The sequence below is a fragment of the Stenella coeruleoalba genome (genome assembly GCF_951394435.1).
Source record: "Stenella coeruleoalba genome assembly, chromosome: 3".
Classification (NCBI taxonomy): Eukaryota; Metazoa; Chordata; class Mammalia; order Artiodactyla; family Delphinidae; genus Stenella; species Stenella coeruleoalba.
Window position 1 is genome coordinate 64,214,336 of NC_137148.1, and position 21,116 is coordinate 64,235,451.

Consider the following 21,116-nt stretch of genomic DNA (forward strand, 5'->3'; position numbering starts at 1 on the left):
TTATATTTTCCTCGAAGTACTTTCTAAATTTCATTAACTGAGAAAGGGTAAGAGACATGAGAAACTTGAAGGAAGAGAAGGCAGTGTGGAATAGCAAACATATAGGAAATGTAGTAGTATTATCAGAGCCCTTTTGAAATCTGTGGTCATAAATTTCAGGTGAGACCCATCCACAATTTTCAGATGCTTAGTGCAGGGGTGAGGTATTACAAATACTTTAACCACAGTTTTGAGTTTGCCAGACAAGTAGAATGAAAGGAAAAGGTACAGGTGTTTTCCAGGATGTGATATTAATGATAGACCATGGAATCTAAGCCAGATGAAGAAAGAAGGGAGGACATGGAGAGGGATAATGAGCTATGGAAATGATCGAAATATTAATTTTGAATCTATTTTCAAATGTCCCTAAAAATGTCACAAAATGAGGAAGGGAAAGATGGCATCAGATGTGTAATTTTTATATGGTACTTTATACCTTCAAGTACACTGAGAAAGACATTTTATAATATTTCTTTGACTTTTGAATCTGGAGGTGGGTTACTATCAAGAACTGTGAAGGGTCTGAGGTTCTTAATACACTAGTCTGTTACTGTTTCATGGATGTCGACAAGGCATGAGAATCCTGGTTCAGAGACAAAAGATAGTATTCATGGCACAGCAAACACCGTGAGTATCAACTTATTTCTGTTGCTTCCCTTTTTCCCTTAGTCCCCACAGGGTGACATGATGGGCCCAGATGGATGCTATAGACATAGCCGGTTTGTGTCACAGCTGAGGAACAAGTTGCAAACGCTGTAGCACAGAGCAAACAAGCCAGCCTTCCTGCGCCCCAGAGAGTGAGCCATTACACTGAAGTCAAGCTGTGGTCACCTTGACCTACTTAATTGCCTATGGGACTAGCATTTGCCTGTGGATAAATAAATCTTGCAGTTTGGCACACTCAGCAATAATATGCAGGACCCCTCTGGGCCCATGGTGAACTGTCTGTCCCAGTAGTTACACTACCTTCAAATGGGTAAAATGAGTCATGAACAAGGTTCATAGTTTACATTTCAATAATTTATTCTAAACATAAAACATTCCTTAACATACACATTTTCAACATATATTTTCAAAACTACTCCTATATATATACCAATAAAAATTTCCAAGGTTGTCTCTGAAATGTGCAATAAGAAATATGAACAAAACCATGTGATGGTATATATAAAAATACTCTGGATTTCTCTAGGTTTAATTAAAATTGTTCATTATTTCCTAGAGGTGTTAGACCATAACGGTAAACTATATTCTAAACTGTATAGATCAATTTTTACATTTTTTTCCTCTAGAATTCTTTAAAAATATGATAGAAAAACTGCATATAAATCAGAAACTCAGTTGCATTAAAACCAGGAAGAATTAATAGGGAAGAACGTCCTTTCTTAATCAAAAAGCTTTCAGTCCTGTTAGACGCACTTGAAAACCCTTACTATCAAGAAAGGTATGAAATCTTTAGTGTTCCTGGAGGATATTTTGACACTCCAAAGGAGAAAATAAGCATGACTACATTTTTATGTTCCCTCTGTCCTTCGTCTCCAGCGGCTTGAGGGTGAGTGCTGATGAACGAGCTTTGCTGCTTATCCTTGGTTCAGGCATGTTTGCTTAAAGTCAGGGCACCAAAGAAATCCAGAAAAGCCTGTCGTTAATTCATCTGTCTTTAATTACCTCTCTATTCCAGCCTCTCCAGCGTCTGCTTTTCCTGGAATGTGCCAGAAACACATTCCCATCTCAAAGGCTGTGCCTGGGCTAGTTCTTCTGCAGGAAACATACTATCTCCAGAGATCCTCATGGTTCAGTCCCTCTCTGCCTTCAGGTTTTCACTGAAATATCCCTCAATGGGGCCTACTCTGACCACCCTATCCACCAGGCCATCAATAACCAAAAGCCCGAATCCTGGATGTATATATTGCTACATTCGTTATATAGAATATTTACTATCTTTCAGTGTGAACTCCCCCCCCACACCTTCTTGTTGTTTGACAAAAGTCATGTTTCATGGCCAGAAAAATGTTATTAAATTTTATGTCTTTAACTTGCAGTTCCCTTAAGGAGTAGATGTGAAGCTTCACACTTCTGACCCCTGGTCCACATGCCTGCAATTCCCAGGCATGAGGGCAACTCCTGGAACTCCTCACAAGGCCCCTCCAGCCCTGGTCCAGCTGGAATGTGGGTGGCCGAGGTAAGGAGTGGGGGGGTGGGGCGTCCTGCAAAGTCAGCGGGGCTGAGGGACCCCGGTCTCTGCACTGAGCCATAGCACTGGCCTCCCAGCCCTGGGGAGGGGGGCCCAGAAGCAGCAGAAGCATTTTCCTGCTGCTTCTGGCAAGTGGCCACCCTTTTTAAAATATGAACAACTACCTCCAACACCTCCCCAGCACTCACATCCTTTACCCTGCTTTATTTTTCCATTTAACACTTATCTCCTAAATATTCTATTTATTTATCAATATTTTATTATGATGTTATCAGTATGCTTCTGTTCCTTGCTGAACCCACAGTGCCTAAAAGTGTCTAACACAAAGTAGGTTCTTAATAAATATTTATTGAATGAGTGAAAGAGCAATCAAATACATTTCCATTAAAAAAGGAAATGTAGGGCTTCCTTGGTAGCGCAGTGGTTAAGAATCCGCCTGCCAATGCAGGGGACACGGGTTCGATCCCTGGTCCGGGAAGATGCCACATGCTGTGGAACAGCAGAGTCGTGCACCACAACTCCTGAGCCTGCGCTCTAGAGCCCACAAGCCACAACCACTGAAGCCCCTGCACCTAGAGCCCGTGCTCCACAACAAGAGAAGCCACTGCAATGAGAAGCCTGCGCACCACAACGAAGAGTAGCCCCTGCTGTCTGCAACTAGAGAAAAGCCTGCATGCGGCAACGAAGACCCAACACAGCCAAAAATAAATAAATTTATAAAAAAAGAAAAAAAAAAAAGGAAATGTAAACCTAAGGGCTGTTGTTGAATTTTGCAATAGGAATGCCCTAGTCGTGTCATGGTTTGAGGCACAGATTTTAAACTTTTTGAGGTGTCCTATGTAGAGCCTGAATGCATTGCTATCTTTTCCAGTGTCATGCCCTTTTAAAGTCTCTTTAGTCCAGTAGTCTGAAAGTGAGCACTTCAAATTAGGCCTTGATGACCACGTGACTGATAATATTGAAGTGGGGCTAGTGTGGCTGATGTTCAAATTTTATTTAAGTTTGATTAATGTAAATGGTCACATATGGCTAGTGCCTACCATATTGGACAGTGCTTGACTATGCCTGTGTTACAAGTTAGAGTGGGCAACATCTTTATATCTAAAAGTGATCCAGCCAAAGTTACTCTATTCCTTCAACCTCACAATGTTTCTGTTACTGTTCAGGAGAAAGATTCAAAAAAAATAAATAAATTCAGAGGTGTAGGAGAGGCAGCAGTTAGAAGTGTTTCAGTTGTAGGAGAGGGCTGAAATTTTAGCATACAAAACTCTAGTGTACTGTAAGCCTCTTTATTGCTCCTTTTTTTCACCTTTTTAAAATCTAAAAATATTCTCAAAAATCTTTCTACTTTTGGAATGTAATGTATAAGCATGTTTTAATTGACATATCCATTCTTCTTATTGTATATAAATGTTAATTCATAAAATTGGGACACAGTCCAAAGTTCATATAAATAACCTGCTGGCACAGATTAATAAAAATAATTACAGCCAAATTTGGACAGAAGTAAAGATTTGACAAACTAAAGCAGGATGTAACTAATCTCTTAAGTGCTTTAAACTCTTAACGGAGAAGTCCTTTAACTTTTAGAAGTTGTCCTGTAGAGGAGGCTAACTTGACGTATGCTGGTTTGTCTTACGAGTTAAGACAAATCACAGACAGAGTAAAATAATAAATGTTAAAGCCTAGGGGGACTTCCTTGGTGGTGCCGTGGTTAAGAATCCACCTGCCAATGCAGGGGACACGCGTTTGATCCCTGGTCCAGGAAGATCCCACGTGCCGCAGAGCAGCTAAGCCCATGCACCACAACTACTGAGCCCACGTACAACTACTGAGCCCACGTACAACTACTGAAGCCCATGCACCCTGGATCCCGTGCTCCACAACAAGTGAAGCCACCACGGTGAGATACCTGTGTACCGCAATGAAGAGTAGCGCCTGCTCGCCGCAACTAGAGAAATCCCATGCACAGCAACAAAGACCCAACACAGACAAAAATAAAATAAATTTTTTTAAAAAGTCTAGGGAATAAAGTTCTAATGTAATGATTATTAAAGTAGAGCTTTCTTAATGCTTTCTCTACAATATCACATTTTGCAGGTACTTTGTGAGTGTAGATAGAGCAATAGATACTAAATTGGTCAGCTAACTTGATATATGTTAAATGACACTAGGAAAGTAGTTCCTATTACTAAAATTGATTGGATTCCATTATGTTTTAATGTCTTCCTAATTTAAAGCTCTAAAACATAATACATCTTGTCAGATGCTCTTGACATACAGATACCTGCTGTACATGGAACAACCCCATACTATTAATCAACTAGCCAACTTATCATTTCTGATTTTATAAAATTTTGTAAACTTTCAAACAGAACATGTAGCCTAAAAACGTTTTGATTATTTTAACCTAACTTCCACCATTTTACAGAACACACAATATTGCATGTGGGAATTTTCCATTGCCTGTGCCCCTGGAAGGGAGCAAAGCCACGGGTGATCTAAAACAGAGTTTTAAAGCTCTTTTAATGTTAACCCAAATCACTGGTATTGGACTTGGGATGCATTTTGTTTTTTAACCTCTTCATAACTACATTTTGCTTAGACTGATATTAAATTATTTGTGGCCCAGAAGCTTGTCAAGTGTCAGAGCTAAGGGTGCTTGAAATTGAAAGTGGAAAATAAAATGACAGATAATTTAAAGTTTATCATTTAAAATATGCTTATCAACCCATCATCAGTAGTGTTCTCTATGAATTGTATACAGGAGGCTGCTGTCTCTTCAATGGATTTTGACCAGCCACCAAGATTTCCAGCAAAGTAAGGAAGGATGCTAGCAGAAATCTGGTTAAAGTAAGATACCTGTTTCAAAAAACAAAGCAAAACAAAACAATATTTTAATTTCTTACTGACTTGGAGCTTTTTCAAGCAGGGATCTCAATCTTGTTGGTGTAGGGGAGGCTATGACCCTAATCTTTTGGGAATGGATCTGAAAGGATGACCTTAGGACTCCCTGGTGGGTGTGGGTAGACACATTGCAGAATTAGAGTTAATTAGTAAATCCAGGTAAAAGGTTCCTCTGTATCTGTAGGAACAAATTAATCTGCAGATGTTTCATCAAACTTACGGTACATGAACTGCTGTCAATAGCACGGATGAGAAATCCAGCACTTATGATTTCACTTCTGCTGTACTGTGGAGAAGGTGGGACTGATGGCAGAATAACTGACCTCACTGCCACCGTGTAAGTGTGACTGAAAGATAAAAGGACATTTTCAAAGTTCTTGAGAGAAACAAAGAATAGTTGTTAGAAAATAAATTCCTACAGTTAATGCAACTTGTTTATATAGTAGAAGTAAAACTATAGACACCCAGATCTTTTAGATGAGTGGTATACATAGGAAAAATTCTCTGTGGATACATTCAAGTATAGCAAATAATAAGGGCCATAGGTGTTTTCTGCCTAAGAATTACATATACTTTGTATAACTCCGCAAAGCTGCAGTCAACCTCCAAACTGGTTTTTTTTTTTTTTTTTTTGGTGCCCTAATGGGTTGTAATTTCAGTCTCTTCTTTTTTTAATGAAAAATAATACCATTGTTTTAAAGAACCTTCAAACAATAGAGAACCCTATACATTAGAAAATAGAAGTCATCCTTCAGTCCACCATAAGCACAATACATGCTTATCCTAGAGATGACCACGTTATATTGTGATCCTCCAGATCTTTTTATAAATATATAACATTTATGTAAGCAAATGGATGTATGTAGATTTTTACATAAATATAATCATTTTACAAATATTGGTCTATAATTTGATTTTTCACCTAATGGTAAAACTTTGTAGGTGTTTCTGTATCAATGCCTCTGTGACTACTTCATCCTTTTTAATGCTGGTATAGTGCTCTGTAGTGTGGTTCTACCATAATTAATAAGATGGAGCTTCAGTCTATTTCTAATATCTTTTGCCATAGTAAATGATACTACACTGAACATCCATGTGCATTAATCCCACACGAGAGGGATTATTTCTATAGGCCAGCTTTGACATCAGAAATAATGCTGGCTAGTTCCAGGGGTAGACCATAACTGCCCTGGCAGCTCCCACTTCTTGTCCCTTTGAACACCTGCTCTTGGGCCCCGACCCTTCCCCTTAGAACCTAGACACTATTCTCTGAGAAGCCCAATGCCCATGGAGAAGCCATGAACAGACACTCTAATTGACAGCCAGCCATTTTGGGTGTCTAGCACAGTTGAGTCTTTGTAAATTCTGAACCAAAACCAATTCCTGGTATTTTATTTGGCTTTCACTGCATTTTTACAATAACGGAATATTTTGAAGGTTTGCTAAATATCCGTTTTACATCTGCATAGAGCAAAAGGAAAGGGAACTGCTTTACGAGTCTCACAGATGCTTTGCACGTGGCTGGCACTTAATAGATAATTGTTTCTTTCTGGTTCTTTGTTTTTTAATGATAACTAAAGCCTCATCTAGAAAAAATTCACATGAACATCATTCAAGACCAGAAATGCTTATTCCATTGACTTCCTTGTTTTCATATCAACTTTTTCTTTCTACTCTATATTATAAGACATTGCTATAACACTTGAATTACATATACTCACCCATCTTTGAGAGGCCTTCTTCGTGAAACAAGTACTACCAAGTCTTTGGGTTTGTCATCATTCACCACAGGACAAGTGATATAATATATCTGATCATCTTCACTTACCCAGTCTATGACTTCACAGGACCTATGTAAATAGAACAGTGACAGAAAGTCTGCATTTTACTACCTGGTAGAATAAGGCATTCGTTTTGTTTGTTTGCGTAACTTCATTATTGGTGTCCATATTCACCCTTCTGCTCACATAACCATCCCCCCAAAGCCAGCATCATTTCTTAAAGTCTGTTTTTAGAGTTGTTTGGCCAGAAGGAATAATTCTGCATGTGATGAAAAGAATGCTGGCCATCTGACTCTAAGGTCACTGCCCTCAACACTGAAGAGAAAGGCACTTTTCTTTTTTCCACAAAATTATTTTTCTCTAGGATCAAGTAATAATATTTTGAAGACTAGTGAATTATATAGACAATCCAACGACTCTGAGGTAAAGGAATATGGTATATTGGGAAAGAGAACTAAGCTTGGAATCAAGCAACTTGCCTTTGAGTCTCAAATTGCTTAGTAGCTATGTTATGTTAGGCAAGTCACTTTTTTTTCATCTATAAAATGTAGATAATAGTACCTATGGGGTTATTGTGAGGATCAAGTGAAAACACCTGGCACAGTATCTGAATCATGATAGATGCACCAAAATAGTAAGTGGAATTAGAATTCATTCATTGAAGTTCAGTTAGGCTAGAATGTCAGGTGATATAGAAAATAATGGGAGATACATTTGAAAAAAGCAGCAAGTTTAGGCATTATTCTTGCTAAAATCTTTGTACTTATAGAGTTATCTACAAAGATCTACGCAAGAAAATCGTCAAGTGTTTCCTCTTCTCTCCGAATGTTTATTATTGTAACATTAACCAGGATGTATCATTCTGGCCTCTATGCAAATGTAACACATGAGCCCAGAGATGTTTCACTTTAATGGTGTTAAATTGTCTATTACATGCTGTTAATCACAGTGAGATTTGGACATTTAAAAGATGAAACTCTACTTCATCCAAATTAGGAAGTAAATGGTAATGCTGAATATAATAGGTATAATCTTACTAATCCTTTCCTTCAAGCAAGGTGTCCATGAGGCCTGAGCCCTGCAGCCCAGGAGCTTGGACTCCTTGAAGAAGGGGGTGTTACCCTGACAGTGCAGTTGACAAGATGCCCAGCTCTGCATTCCAGGAAAGGAGGGAGAGTGGAGAAGATTGGATTAGGGATGTGGGAGACAACGAGTAACAGAAGAGATGTAGGCTGACAGGAGTGGGCCCTGATCAGACATGGAGAGCAGGAAGGAATGTACTCATAGAGCTGCTTCTCCCAGCTTCTCACCAGGGAGTGCTGCTTCACAGAAAAAGAGGGGACTATCAAATAAAGATCAAGAGTGGGAAGTTGGAGGGACTATTTGATAATCACTTCCTCAAGAGCAATGAGACTGTGTATTAAAGTACAAGAGTGTAGAATTCAGAGCCTGACAGACCTGGGTTCCAATTCAGGTTCCATTGCTTTACTGCCTGTGTAATGTTGGCAAGTCTTGGGATCTCTCTCTTGTTAAATAGGAATAATATCAACTTTGAAGAGTTATTGATAGGAGTACAATAGATGTGGGTAAAGCATGTCAACTCAATATAGATGAAAAATAGATGATTATAATAATTTTTGTGTCTCTCAGTAGCACCTGATGCAGTTTTCCATGCAGAGCAAACTTTAGCAAATACTGTTTAATAAAACAATAGGTCATACATTGGGCAATGGAGATACACTGCAATGTAGAGGTTATCTTTTACATGATGTCAGGGTTGAATAAGAAAATATTTAAAATTTATTCTTACATGTAATGGGGGTCCCACAAAGGTCGCTTGGTAAAGTCAGACAAGAGATGATAAGCCAAGTGTGCTGGTCTTTCCACATGCTTTTCAACACAAACAGATAAAATATTGTGCTCTTCCAGAGTATATATTTTTATCTAAAAGAAAATAACAAGAAAAAAATTACAAAGAAAATTAGGTGTTTTTACATTAAAACCACAGCATATGTACGTAGTCATAGGCGGATTGCACTAGCTAAGGCATCTTGGCACCTGGGTAATAATGAAGCCAAATGATGGCAAGTTCACTTTAAATACTTGGATGTCTAGAGCTCAGACCAGGATGCTATGCCCCTGTGTCATCTAAATAATATGTGACTTGAGGGTGGTTTATTATTGTGCAATAGTTTTTCTCATGAAAAATTAAGAATATAAGCCTTTCTTTCTTTATCCCTTTGTGGTATTTCCCTGCCTCTATCCAGGAACAGCAGAAATTATAACCAGACTGCTGGGCAAGTCAGTGCTTCATGTCCCCCTAAGACCTTGGAGCCAAGGCTGCAGCCTCACGTACTTTCTCAGGATGTCAGGCATGCCTTCACGTGGGCTGAGGGAGCCCAGGGAGTAAGTCAACACCTCTAGAGCCAACTCAGCCTCTCAACAGGGCCGCTGAAGCGTTTCTTCAGCACAAAGAATTCTTTCATCTGTGAATCACAAGAGCTCATCTTTCAAGGCGGCCAATTCCTGGGTTTCTAGTGCCTATTATTCCTTAGATAAGAGGAGGCTTGTCGTGGGGATCCATTTGATGTATACTTAAACATTCATGTATCCCTTGTTACTCTGAACTTTCCTTCTACTCTGCTTTGGCCAGTAATCAGAGATACATGTTCAGCTAAGAGCATATTTCTATCCTGCCCATTTTCTCCATCTCTTTCAGGGTGCTTTGAAGACAGTGTTGAAATTTGCCATCTTATAATCATTCCCATGGCAACAAGCTGTGAGAAGACAAACAAACATAGGGTTAAGACTTCACTGCAGGAATCAAGCAGATGGAAAAATCAGGCTGTGAGGGAGAAAACCTTTATTTAAACATAAATATCTTTAGGAAGAGAATGAAGAAATGAGAAACTGACTAAAAGCAGCTTAGAAAGGTAAGAAGTGACTATTTGCTTATGCTTTTACCTCTCTAATTGACCTCAGTGCGAAGCCTGTCTTTAAATTGAGCCTGCAAAGGAGGACATGATGTAGGCTGTGGGCACTTATCAAAGAGAAAGAAAACCATGAATGCAGCTGTAGTTGGTGGCTGAGACTCACCCCAGCATAGACATGCCTACCTTTGCCCCCATACAGCAGAAGTCGAAGCAGGTTCATTGGTGTAAATCCAGAGGGAAGTCACCTTATCAAAGCCTGGTGTCCATGTGGCTCTTAGCCAGCCTGTTGGGGCTCTGCAGTCTCAGAGGAGGCAAGGGCAGGGGGCCAGAGTGAATCCCATCACCTCAGTCAGATTCTGGCCATGGGGCAACCATGGTTAACCTTGGTGGAACCAGGGTGGAGTAGGATGTAACACTGGACTGAGCATTTTTTAAAGGTTGAATTGTGTGTCCCCCGCCCCTCAATTCATATATTAAAAGTCCTAACCCCCAGTAGCTCAGAATGTGACCTTATTTGGAAATAGGGTCATTGCAGGTGTAATAAGTTAAGATGAGGTTATACTGCAGTAGAATGGGCCCCTAACCCAATATGACTGGTGTCCTTATAAAAAGGGGCAATGTGGACACATAAACATACATGCACACACACTGGGAGAATCCCATATGAAGGTGAAGGCAGAGGTCAGGTGGTGCATCTACAATCCAAGGAATGCCAAAGATTGCCAGCAAAGCACCGGAAGTTAGGGGAAAGACCTGGAATAGATTCTCGCTTACTCCCTCAGAAGGAACCAACACTGCCAAGACCTTGATCTCAGACTTCCAGCTTCCAAAACTGCAAGGCACCCAGTTTGTGGAACTCTTAGGGCAGCCCTAGGAAACTATCACAGCACTTTTCCAGGTTGCAAATACATGCTGCTGCTTCCTATCCTGGAACCAAAACAAACTTCACGCTAAATAGCCATCATTAAATTCTGCCCTTATAAAACTCACTTGACTTATCCAGTGCCAAGTGCAGTATTGGATGAGTGGATGATATTTTGATCCTTTCCCCAAAGTTAAAAGTAGCAGACAATCAGAGTTAATGACATTGATGCAGACACAGCAGACAAGGAAAGGCAGCGGTTGTTGTTGGTTCTCTTTAAACTGTACTATTTTAGGAAAGCCAACTTTGGCTTAGTGTAAAAATTCTCCAAGACCAACTCTCCAAGAAAACGAGTTCCCTTTCATGCTTGGAAGAAGACAGGTTAAATTCCATTTATCATCTCAAATGTTTTATCATTTGGTGCCTGAAGAATTTTAGTCACGAAATGAAGCTTATAGTAGGCCCAAAATCTGCTGGAGCTTGTTAACATTTTACTAATGATATATTTTTTCATTCTAATAAGATTCTGTTTAATGGGTTTGGATCTTATATAAATAGCACAAGAGGAAATAACTCAAAAGTTTTAGAATTTTATACTATCTGTTGACAAATATGTTATTGATACTATATTGTGGAAAGGAGGACAAAACTTGTTTTTACAGAGTCATGGGGACAGGGGTAGAGTCCTTGGAGGTAGGTTACCCCCTGGGCTAAGGGGAGGAGACATGATCAGGTGGAGCTCTGGGACCAGCCCCAGCTTCAATGAGAATAGCTCTTCTTTGGTCTGTTTCCTGTGGGTTTTGTCCTGTGTGAAGGTTTTCACATGATCCTTGCCATTCTGGCTTCCAGTACACTCTCAGCTACTCCCTAAATAAAAAGCTACTCCTGTCAGGTCAATCTCTTACCCATGCCAATTCCAACCAGGAAGGTTTGGCTCAAAGCTACTCACTGCCTAGAAAGCACCCTTTACCCCTCCAGCAATTTACCCTTACACTATCTTCAAGGAGGAAAGAATCAACTCCTCTCCAAAGTTGTCTCTAAACAACTGTCTTCCCTGACTTCGAATTGCTAAGAGCTGACCTTTGCGGTTTAAATACTACAATGTCTCACTTGTTTATAAACTACCTTAAAATTATCCTTCAGCTATGATATGTATATATGTGATGCTTTCAAGATAGACTATAAGCTCCTTTAAGACGGGTGTTCATCTTTTGCTCCTTGTATTACTGGTATTATTAATTCCAACACTATACATTGAAAATGAAATATGGGTTAAAATAGTAAGTACTGCCCAATTTCGTTACAAATACTAGAAATTTTAGAATTTTGCCATCTATCAAAATTTATATCAAAATGAGTATAGATTTTTATAACCCAAAATAAGTATAATTCTTAACAGGCTGTTTTGTTGTAAGAATTTATTCAGCTAAAAGGTGACAGAAAAAAATGTGAGCTGTATTTTTAAATTAAAAGCATATAATGGTGAAGGTGGTTAAAAAAACCACATAAAAGCTTTAAAAAGTGGGAGAGAAAAGGGGGATAACTCAGAAAGAAAAAATTAGATTTTTATTATAAATACAATCTAAAAAAAAAGGAGGGCTTCAAATTCAACAGAGATAACATAAGAATGTTTAATTATACAGTGTTCTCTAATAAGTATCTGTACAAAACTTAAGAATTAATTATTGATGGCTCTCCTTAGACACTAGCAAATATACGTTTATTTGTTTAGATTGGTTTCTGGCACAAAACTCTTTAAGAATTGAAATTTTAATGACTTCACTAAATATGTTCTCGTCCTTCATTCCAGACATGAGTTTGTCCTTTGCTATGCTGCTCATGAATGCTCGGATGCCAGCAATGATGCAAGAAACAGATTTCATATTAGTAAAAGAAAACAGTCTTGAAGCAGCTTTTATGAGGGTTAAAGAGAAGCAAGTAACTTAGTTATGTTAAACCTGTATTTCTGCATCACTGAACCAAACACACAGATGGAAACCTAACTGGATCCAAAGAAGGTAAGGAAGACCCTGAAAGGATTCAGAATTGAGCACCAAGACATAATAAAAGCAAACAACCAAAGCCAAAACACGCAGAGGAGGTCAAAGTCAGAGCTGAAAACAATAAATGAAGTAACTGAATTTGCTTTGATTTCAGGGTAAGTGACCATATAACTTATTATCCAAAGTGGAACACTTAGGCACTGTTAATAATTATGAGAGGAAAACCAGGACTGTCCCAGGAAAACCAGAACATATGGTAATCATATTTTAGAGGCTACTGTTTCATTGATGATGAAAAACAGTACACACTGAAATGTGAGCATAGACAAAATGTCAGCATTATTGAGCATCTCCTGAATGCCAGGCAGTGCTGTGTTCTGGGACTATAGTCATGAACAAAATGGTCCTTAAAGAGCTTATAATCTGTTTAGTGTGGACATCAGCCTCAAAGGCTCTCCTGATATACCTTTGAAATTAGATAAAATTAAAATCCAAATGATATACATTAATTTAAATTTGATGACATGCAAAACATTGTAAAAGGTGCTGAGAAGAAAGATGTCAAGACAAGGCTTCTTTCTTAAGATGTTTATAATCTAGGGAAAAAGACCATATGTAAAAAGTTAAATTACTATGAAAGACAAATACTAACTCAACATAGCTGTGGGAGAAATGTCATGAGATAATGCATAATTAGTTGACAAGTTAATCATAAAGAAGTAATTGTTAAAGGAATTCCTAGAGGGATAAGTTCCTTCAGTCAGGAGTGATTGGCTTTATGGAAAAGCATTTGTCCTGGGTCATGAAGACCAGGTAGGACTGGGGTAGATAGGAGAAGGAGAGAGAGGTGGAACATGAGAACTAAGCTCAGAGGTAGGAATGTGTAGGGTGATTTGAAGGACCCTAGATCAGCCAGTGTGGAGGAGTAGAGACAGGGCTGGAAAGATACTTGACTCTTAAAAAAATTTCCCTCAAAGATTTTTTTACCTTTTAAAAAATTGAAATACAGTTTATTTACAATATTATATTAGTTTCAGGTGTATAACATAGTGATTTAATATTTTTATAGCTTATACTCCTATATATATGAATATGTATGTGACTATATGTGAATCTATATAGATGTACATATCTATATTTATACATTAGATATATACCCAGTAGTAGAATTGCTGGATCATATGGTTGTTCTATTTTTAGTTTTTTGGGGTACCTCCATACTGTTTTCCAAGTGGCTGTACTAGTCTACATTCCCACAAACAGTGTACTAGGGTTCCCTTTTCTCCACTTCTTCACCAATATTTGTTATTTGTGGTCTTTTTGTTGATAGCCATTCTGACAGGTATAAGGTGATACCTCATTGTGGTTTTAATTTGTATTTCTCTGATGATTAGGACTGTTGAGCATCTTTTCATGTGCCTGTTAGCCATCTGTATGTCTTTGGAAAAATATCTATTCAGGTCTTCTGCCCATTTTTTAATCAGATTGTTTATTTTTTTTGATATTGAGTTGTATGAGCTGTTTATATGTATGAGCTGTTTATATGTATGAGTTGTATGAGCTGTTTATATGGCCCCTTATTGGTCATGTCATTTGCAAATATTTTCTTCCATTCAGCAGGTGTTGATGGTTTCCCTTGCCGCGCAAAAGCTTTTAGCTTCAAAGCTAAATGCTCTGGGGGCTTTTCCTCCCGATGCCAGACCCCCAGACTGGGGAGCCTGACATGGGGCTCAGAACTCTCACTCCTGTGGCAGAACCTCTGTGATATAATTATTTTCCAGTTTGTGGGTCGCCTACCTGGTGAGCATGGAATTTGATTGTATTGCAAATGCACCCCTACTACCGTCTCATTGTGGCTACTTTGTCTTTGGATGTAGAATATCTTTTTTGGTAAGTTCCAGTCTTTTTTGTCGATGGTTGTCGATGGTTGTTCAAAAGCCGCCAGGCTTTTGTTGATGGTTGTTATTTTGGTGTTTTCATGAGAGGAGGTGAGCTCAAGTCCTTCTACTTCACTATCTTGTCTTCCTCCCCTTTATCGTTATATAATGCCCTTCTTTGTCTTTTGTTATAGACTTTGTTTTAAAGTCTATTTTGTCTAATATGATTATTGCTACCCCTGCCTTCTTGCTGTTCCTGTTTGTATAAAATCTTTTTCCATTCCCTCATTTTTGGTCTGTGTGTGTGTTTAGCTCTGAAGTCAGTCTCTTGTAGGCAGCATATAGAAGGGTCTTGTTTTTTATCCAGTCAACCACCCTCTGTCTTTTGATTGGAGCATTTAGCCCATTGACGTTTAAAGTAATTATTGATATTATTGCCATCTTATTACTTGTTTTACAGTTTTTTTGGTAGTTCTTCTTGTTTATTTCTTTTTGTTTGTTTGTTTCTGCCCTTGTGGTTTGATTATTTTCTTTAGTAGTGTGCTTGAGTTCCTTTCTTTTTGTTTTTTTGCATCTATTTAAGTTTCTGATTTGGGGTTACCATGGTGTTCATATATGTTGTCATGTAACTATATGCTTGTTTCAAACTGACAGTCCTTTAAGTTCAAACACATTCTAAAAGGTCTACATTTTTTTCTCTCCTCCCTCACATTTTATGATTTTGATGTTTATCCCTTAACTGTTTATTGTAGTTATATTTTATTTTATTTATAGTTTTTGTCTTTTAATATTTATACTAACTTATTTAAATGGTTGATCCACAGCCTTTACTAGTGGGGTTTTTCCTTTCCTATGACTTCTTACTTCTTGTTGTAGCCTTTTCTTTTCCACTTAGGGAAGACTTTAACATTTATTTTAGGGTTGGTTTAGTACTGATGAACTCCTTTATTTTTTGCTTGTCTGAGAAGTTCTTTATCATTCCTTCAACTCTAGATGATAATCTTGCTGGGTAGAGTATCCTAGGTTGTAGGTTTTTCCCTTTCAGCACTTTAAATATATTATGCCACTCCCTTCTTTCTTGTAAAGTTTCTGCAGAAAAATCAGCTGATAGCCTATTGGGGAGTGGGTGTCTTGTCCTTGTATGTGTCTCTGTTTTTTCTCTTGCTGTCTTTAGAATTCTCTCTTTTTCTTTAACTTTTGCCATTTTAATTCTGGTATGTCTTGATGTGGGTCTCTCTGTGCTTCCTGTACTTGAATATCTGTTTCCTCTTTCAGGTTCAGGAAGTTTTCAATCATAACTTTTCCAAATACATTTTTGACCACTTTCTCTCTTCTCCTTCTGGGACCCCTATAATATGAATGTTAGTATGCTTGATGTTGTCCCAGAGGTCCCTTAAACAAACTAGTTTTATTTTTTTTAATTTATTTTTCTTTTTGCTGTTCTGATTGGGTGATTTCCATTATTCTATCTTCCATGTTACTTATGTGTTCTTTATTACCTAGTCTGCTTTTAAATCCTTCTAGTGTGTTTTTCATTTCCATTATTGTATTTTTCAGCTCTGACTGGTTCTTTTTTTTTTAATTGGAGTATAGTTGATTAACAATGTTGTGTTAGTTTCAGGTATACAGTAAAGTGTTTCAGTTATATATATACATATGTCAGTTCCTTTTCAGATTCTTTTCCCATATAGGTTATTTCAGAATACTGAGTAGAGTTCCCTGTGCTATACAGTAGGTCCTTGTTGATTATCTCTTTTATATATAGTAGTGTGTATACGTTAATTCCTGACTCCTAATTTATCCCTGACTTGTTCTTTTTTTAATATTTTCTAGTTCCTTGTTAAAATTCTCACTGTATTCATCTATTCTTTTCCCTAGTTCAGTTAGTATTTTTATTACTAATGCTTTTAGCTCTTTATGTGGTAAATTATTTATCTCTATTTCATTAGTTGTTTTATCAGGGTTTTTTGTTCTTTCATTTAAAACAAATTCCTCTGTTTTCTCATTTTGCTTAACTTTCTCTGTCTCTATGAAGTTAGATGAAACAGCTACTTATCCTGGTCTTGAAGGGTATCCTTATGTGGGAATGTCCATATGCAGTCCATATCTGCCCTGTGGCTTTGGTGGGAGAGCTGGATCTGACGTGAGCATGAGTCACATCTTCCCCCAGGGTGTGCTGGCAGCTATCACCTTGGTGGGAGCGGGGGGCTGGATATGGAGGGGCTAAAGCCAGAGCTAGCTGTGAGCTAGGGCTTCTCCTATGCTTAGTGGCCATTACTGCCCTACTGGGGGCAGTGAGGGGGTCCCAACGTGCTGGCACAGAAGCCCTGAGGGTTGGGTCCAAGCTAGTTCTGTTCCATCTAAGTGTGCGCTCTCCCCTATTCCAGCAGTGGCACCATCACCGCAGAGGGGAGAAGTGCTGGAGCAAGAAGGCCCAGAGTGGGTACCCGGTGTAGGCTGGGGTATGTGCTAGGCAGTCTTGGCACACCAGTCAGAGCTCCAGACTGCTTGTGATCCACCACCTTCACGAGCACCAGTAATGGCCACCCTTGCCCTGTTCAGATGCAGTGCCTGGTCTGAGCTGGCTCCATTTCTGCCAGCTGTGCAACCTCCTCAGCAGTGGCAACCTTCACCCTAGTGGGGAGCTGCAGTGGAGCTAGAGGGGCTGGAGTGGATGCTTGGCATGGGCCAGGGTGTGCACTGTGGTGGTTGCAGGAAACCAGCCAGAGCCCTGGGAAGTTTCAATCTGCTTCCTTTGCCTGGTTCCCAGGAGTAAGGAAGCATGTGTATGCTCTTTAAGAGCAGAGTCTAGGTTTCTTATAGCCCTCCTGTTAGTCCCACTGGTTTTTAAACAAGCTAAGGGGACTCCTTCTCCCGGTATCAGACCCCAGGGCTGAGGTGTCCTCTCCTAGGGCTGCAGGTCCTGACCTGATTGCTTCTCTTCCCCTCCTACCTGACTCCATGTGGATCTTTCTCTGCAGACTTGTTTGTTGTATAAGAGTCTTTCTGCCACTCTCCAGTTTGTTTTCAGTGTGAATTGCTCCACATGTAGATGTATTTTTGATGTGTTCGTAGTGGGAGGTGAGCTCAGTGTCCTTGTACTCTGCCATCTTGATCTCCATTTTTTCCTTCTTAAAAGTAGCAGAACAACCACTACCATGACAACTTTCATTTGTGATGGGCAGTGGGTTGTGTGTATACCTGGATGCCTCCTACCTTTTCCACAGCACTGGTAACCTCCCAACCACTTTTGGCCGCCAGGCTTTTGAGAGCCTCCACATTGCCATTACTCAAGGATACCTAAAACACAAATATTTGAAATGCTGTGAGTTCAGTGCAGATATGTGATCAAATATTTTCTGCTTAGAAAGTGGGCACTGTTAGAGCCAAAGTGATGATGTTGAGGTTAGAACTAAGTTATAGGAACATAATTTCTGTCTCAAACTCTTAATGCCGAATTCAAACAGGTAATGTGAGTCATATATGCTTAGCAGATTAGTATCATTTTAATTAGCATCCTAAGCAAAGACAAGAACACCCTTCAGTATGACTTGTAATCAAAGGGTAATAAGTAAACTTGGATTTCCCTTTACATTTTATGGTCAAAAACATTAAAATGACTAATACTTCTCTATTGTGTTATAAAAACGCAAGCCAGTGGGCATGTCATTCAACACAAGCTATGATGAAACACCAGATCTCAATGTCCTATGTTGCTTGAATGCATTTGATGGCAGAGCATCCAGAGTCTGTATTCAGGAACGATACATATAATTCAAACAAGGCAGTGAAGCAGCTGGCTGAAAACTAGTTGCTGATAGCTTGGTTTTGTTTCATTTTTGAGATGACTGGTTGCTATAATTCACCTTTTCATCTAACCTGTGTAGGCACAACATGAGTCAGTTAAATGAGGGGATTTCCATTTTTGTAATGAAGTGATTTTACATGAAGAGCTTCAGATCATAAAACTGTCACCTGGTTGCCAGTATCCCAGTGTATGCAAAGTGGAACCTCTCCTTTGTGGGAAATAATGTATTTTCTGGAAAAAAATTAAAATATTAAATAACAGTTTTCTTCCCTGTATTTAGCACACAGCAATAACTATGACAGTTTCTTGAACTGAAATCAGCAGTTTTAAATAGCTGCCTTTACTGGTGGAACAATCAGAAAGAACAATTTCCATCACAGTAGTCTCCACAGTCAAAAAGCATCAGACCTTCTCTTTTTACGTTATGTGGGAATAGAGACACAGAGAGGGCTCTTTGCTATGTAATTTGTCAGATGAGAGAAGATTCCATAAAATCCTTACACCTAAGTCCCTTACCTGCCTAGGCGAATTCTCTTGCGTGCAAGAGCTCCACGATACCGTCTAAAATCATCCTTAAATAAAAAACAAAGTAAAATCAATAAATTTCTAATATTTTAGTGCTACAATCCCTAAGTTTCTCTCTCCTAAGTCAGTTGAAAAGGCTAATTGGGACAAGGGGTCTCTACGTGAACTATCTTCAGGTCAGAGTTGGCAGTAAGGCAGCTTATTCCGAAAGGCTTAATTCCGATGAGTGTAGAGCAGCATAGAGAACTGGGTGTAAGGTGGGAGAAGAGACTCAGAAATGAGACACGGAAGACGATATGCTCCCAACAGTAGCACGTGGCTGAGTAGATGTGAAGTCTTCAGTGACTTCATCATTTAAAGAAATGACTAGAGTGATTTGGAAAAAGAAGAAAAAGACCATTTTACTTTGTGATGCAGAAAAGAAAGAAAACCAAAGGGGAATAGACATGGAGGTTGTTGCCAGTTCAGGGAAAGATTCTGTGTGGAGCTCTGTACCCACAGCTTCCCCAGAATAAGTGGTCTGATTACTGAACCACACATGCTAATAACTGACCTTTGACATCGGTTTGATTCTGGGGAATGTGATCAGTTCTTCCTTATCATCGACAGCATTATAAATGAGAAACGCACTGTTGATATGACGGCCCCGGCCCCCAGACCACTCCTGGCAGTCAAAGGCCTCCACGCGCACTCCCACTTCGACACTGCAGACGGGCGACAAGGGCAGTGGGCAGAGAAACTGAGCATGCCAGGCCTACTCTGCCCACTGCCCCACCACCTCCTCCAGGGAAGGAAGAGAATGAGGACCCTGGGTTGTTTCATTGTCATCTGCTAATCTATGCAACTGTTAACATCCATTTCATCAGGTCGATTGATCTGATGTACAAGCTCCTGGGAGCATTTCTGCTTTACTTTCCCACTTTCAAGTGGTAAAAAGGCCATTGGAACTTTATATACCTTCATGAACATACTTTGGTAATGGGGGAGGGGTGGTTAAATTGTGCCAAAGTCAAGTTTTCTCTCTTAAAAACAATAGTCCTGTAATTTAAAAGCATCGAACACTGAAACTGGATAGGAAACACAGATGTTCTTTTTTACATTTAAAAAGAAAAAAATACTAAATTAAATCTTTTCTTTGTGTATCAAGAATAATAAAAATAACTGGGAAGTGGTTTGGACTTCATGGTGATAAATGATGGGTCCATTATGAAGTGGTTGACCACACAGTCACTGGGACTCTTTTGAGAGTGAAAGGAAGAATGAATAATTATGACAGGTGCAAAAACCAAGACCATCCTGGATCAAGTAGGACATATAGTCACACTTATTATGAGACAAAAACCAACTTATCCTAACAGTGTAAGGAGGCCTGAAGTGGAACAGAGAGTTAAAATGTGTGTCTGTGGATTTCGAAGATTAAGTGAAGTTTAAAAAAAATTAGAAGGAACTTGATTTTTTTAAAGTAGTCACTATACTTACCTCCAGATTGAAATAAAACAAAAAATATTGCTTATGTGCAAGTTTGAATTCATTTATAGCAGCCTAAGAGCACCAGACGTGCTTTACCAGGTCTGAAATGTATTGTTGACAATGGCATTGAAGACAAGACGATCTCCAACTGTAGATGGTCCCCGGAACTTAAACATGTCCACGGACTTCAGAAGGGGATGCGCTCGACACAGGCGGCTGATGAAACGAAGGGAAGGAGAGAGAGAAGAAAGTGATCATTCTCCAAAATATTTTCAGGAACTGTTGCTTTGCTTAATGGATGCAATAGGCCAGTGTTCAGGGTGCTTTCTAAATGAATATCTCTTTTAGCTCAAGAGGGAAATGAATAACTGGATTGTGTGTGTTGAGAGTGGTCCTGTACATTACCTGCAAATATTTTAGGAAATGCCACACGTCCCCAGGCCGTGGGGTCTTTACCGAGATGCTGGTGCTCCTGCTCTTGTGGTGACAGTCCTGCTCTTGTTTTGTGCCCTATGGAAGTATCTTCAAAAAACAAACCGCTGTCGTTTGTTCTAATTTGAGGGATTTTTTTTCCTCCTGACAGCTCATGACTACAATCACAGAAAGCTGTGACTCCCAGGTTGGAGTGGGGCACAGTGAAGAGAACTGTCAGCTGGTGCCATTCACATGCATTCCCTGGCTTCACTGTTACTTGAGTTCACCCGCATGTCAAAGACT

The 21,116-nt window shown here is 39.2% G+C and overlaps 1 protein-coding gene across 1 annotated transcript in view; it reads right to left on the bottom strand.

Moving 5' to 3' along the window:
* Window positions 1-4,945: 4,945 nt before the first annotated feature.
* Window positions 4,946-21,116, bottom strand: part of ACOT12 (acyl-CoA thioesterase 12) — a gene marked incomplete at both ends in the record, with an annotated part of 47,615 nt that continues 31,444 nt past the window's right edge. Inside the window, 9 exons of the mRNA XM_079918527.1 lie at window positions 4,946-5,095; window positions 5,361-5,487; window positions 6,862-6,990; window positions 8,732-8,865; window positions 17,813-17,896; window positions 18,572-18,635; window positions 18,921-18,976; window positions 19,483-19,633; window positions 20,496-20,615. Coding sequence (XP_079774653.1) covers window positions 4,946-5,095; window positions 5,361-5,487; window positions 6,862-6,990; window positions 8,732-8,865; window positions 17,813-17,896; window positions 18,572-18,635; window positions 18,921-18,976; window positions 19,483-19,633; window positions 20,496-20,615 — 1,015 coding nt within the window. The remainder of the gene's footprint in view (window positions 5,096-5,360; window positions 5,488-6,861; window positions 6,991-8,731; window positions 8,866-17,812; window positions 17,897-18,571; window positions 18,636-18,920; window positions 18,977-19,482; window positions 19,634-20,495; window positions 20,616-21,116) is intronic.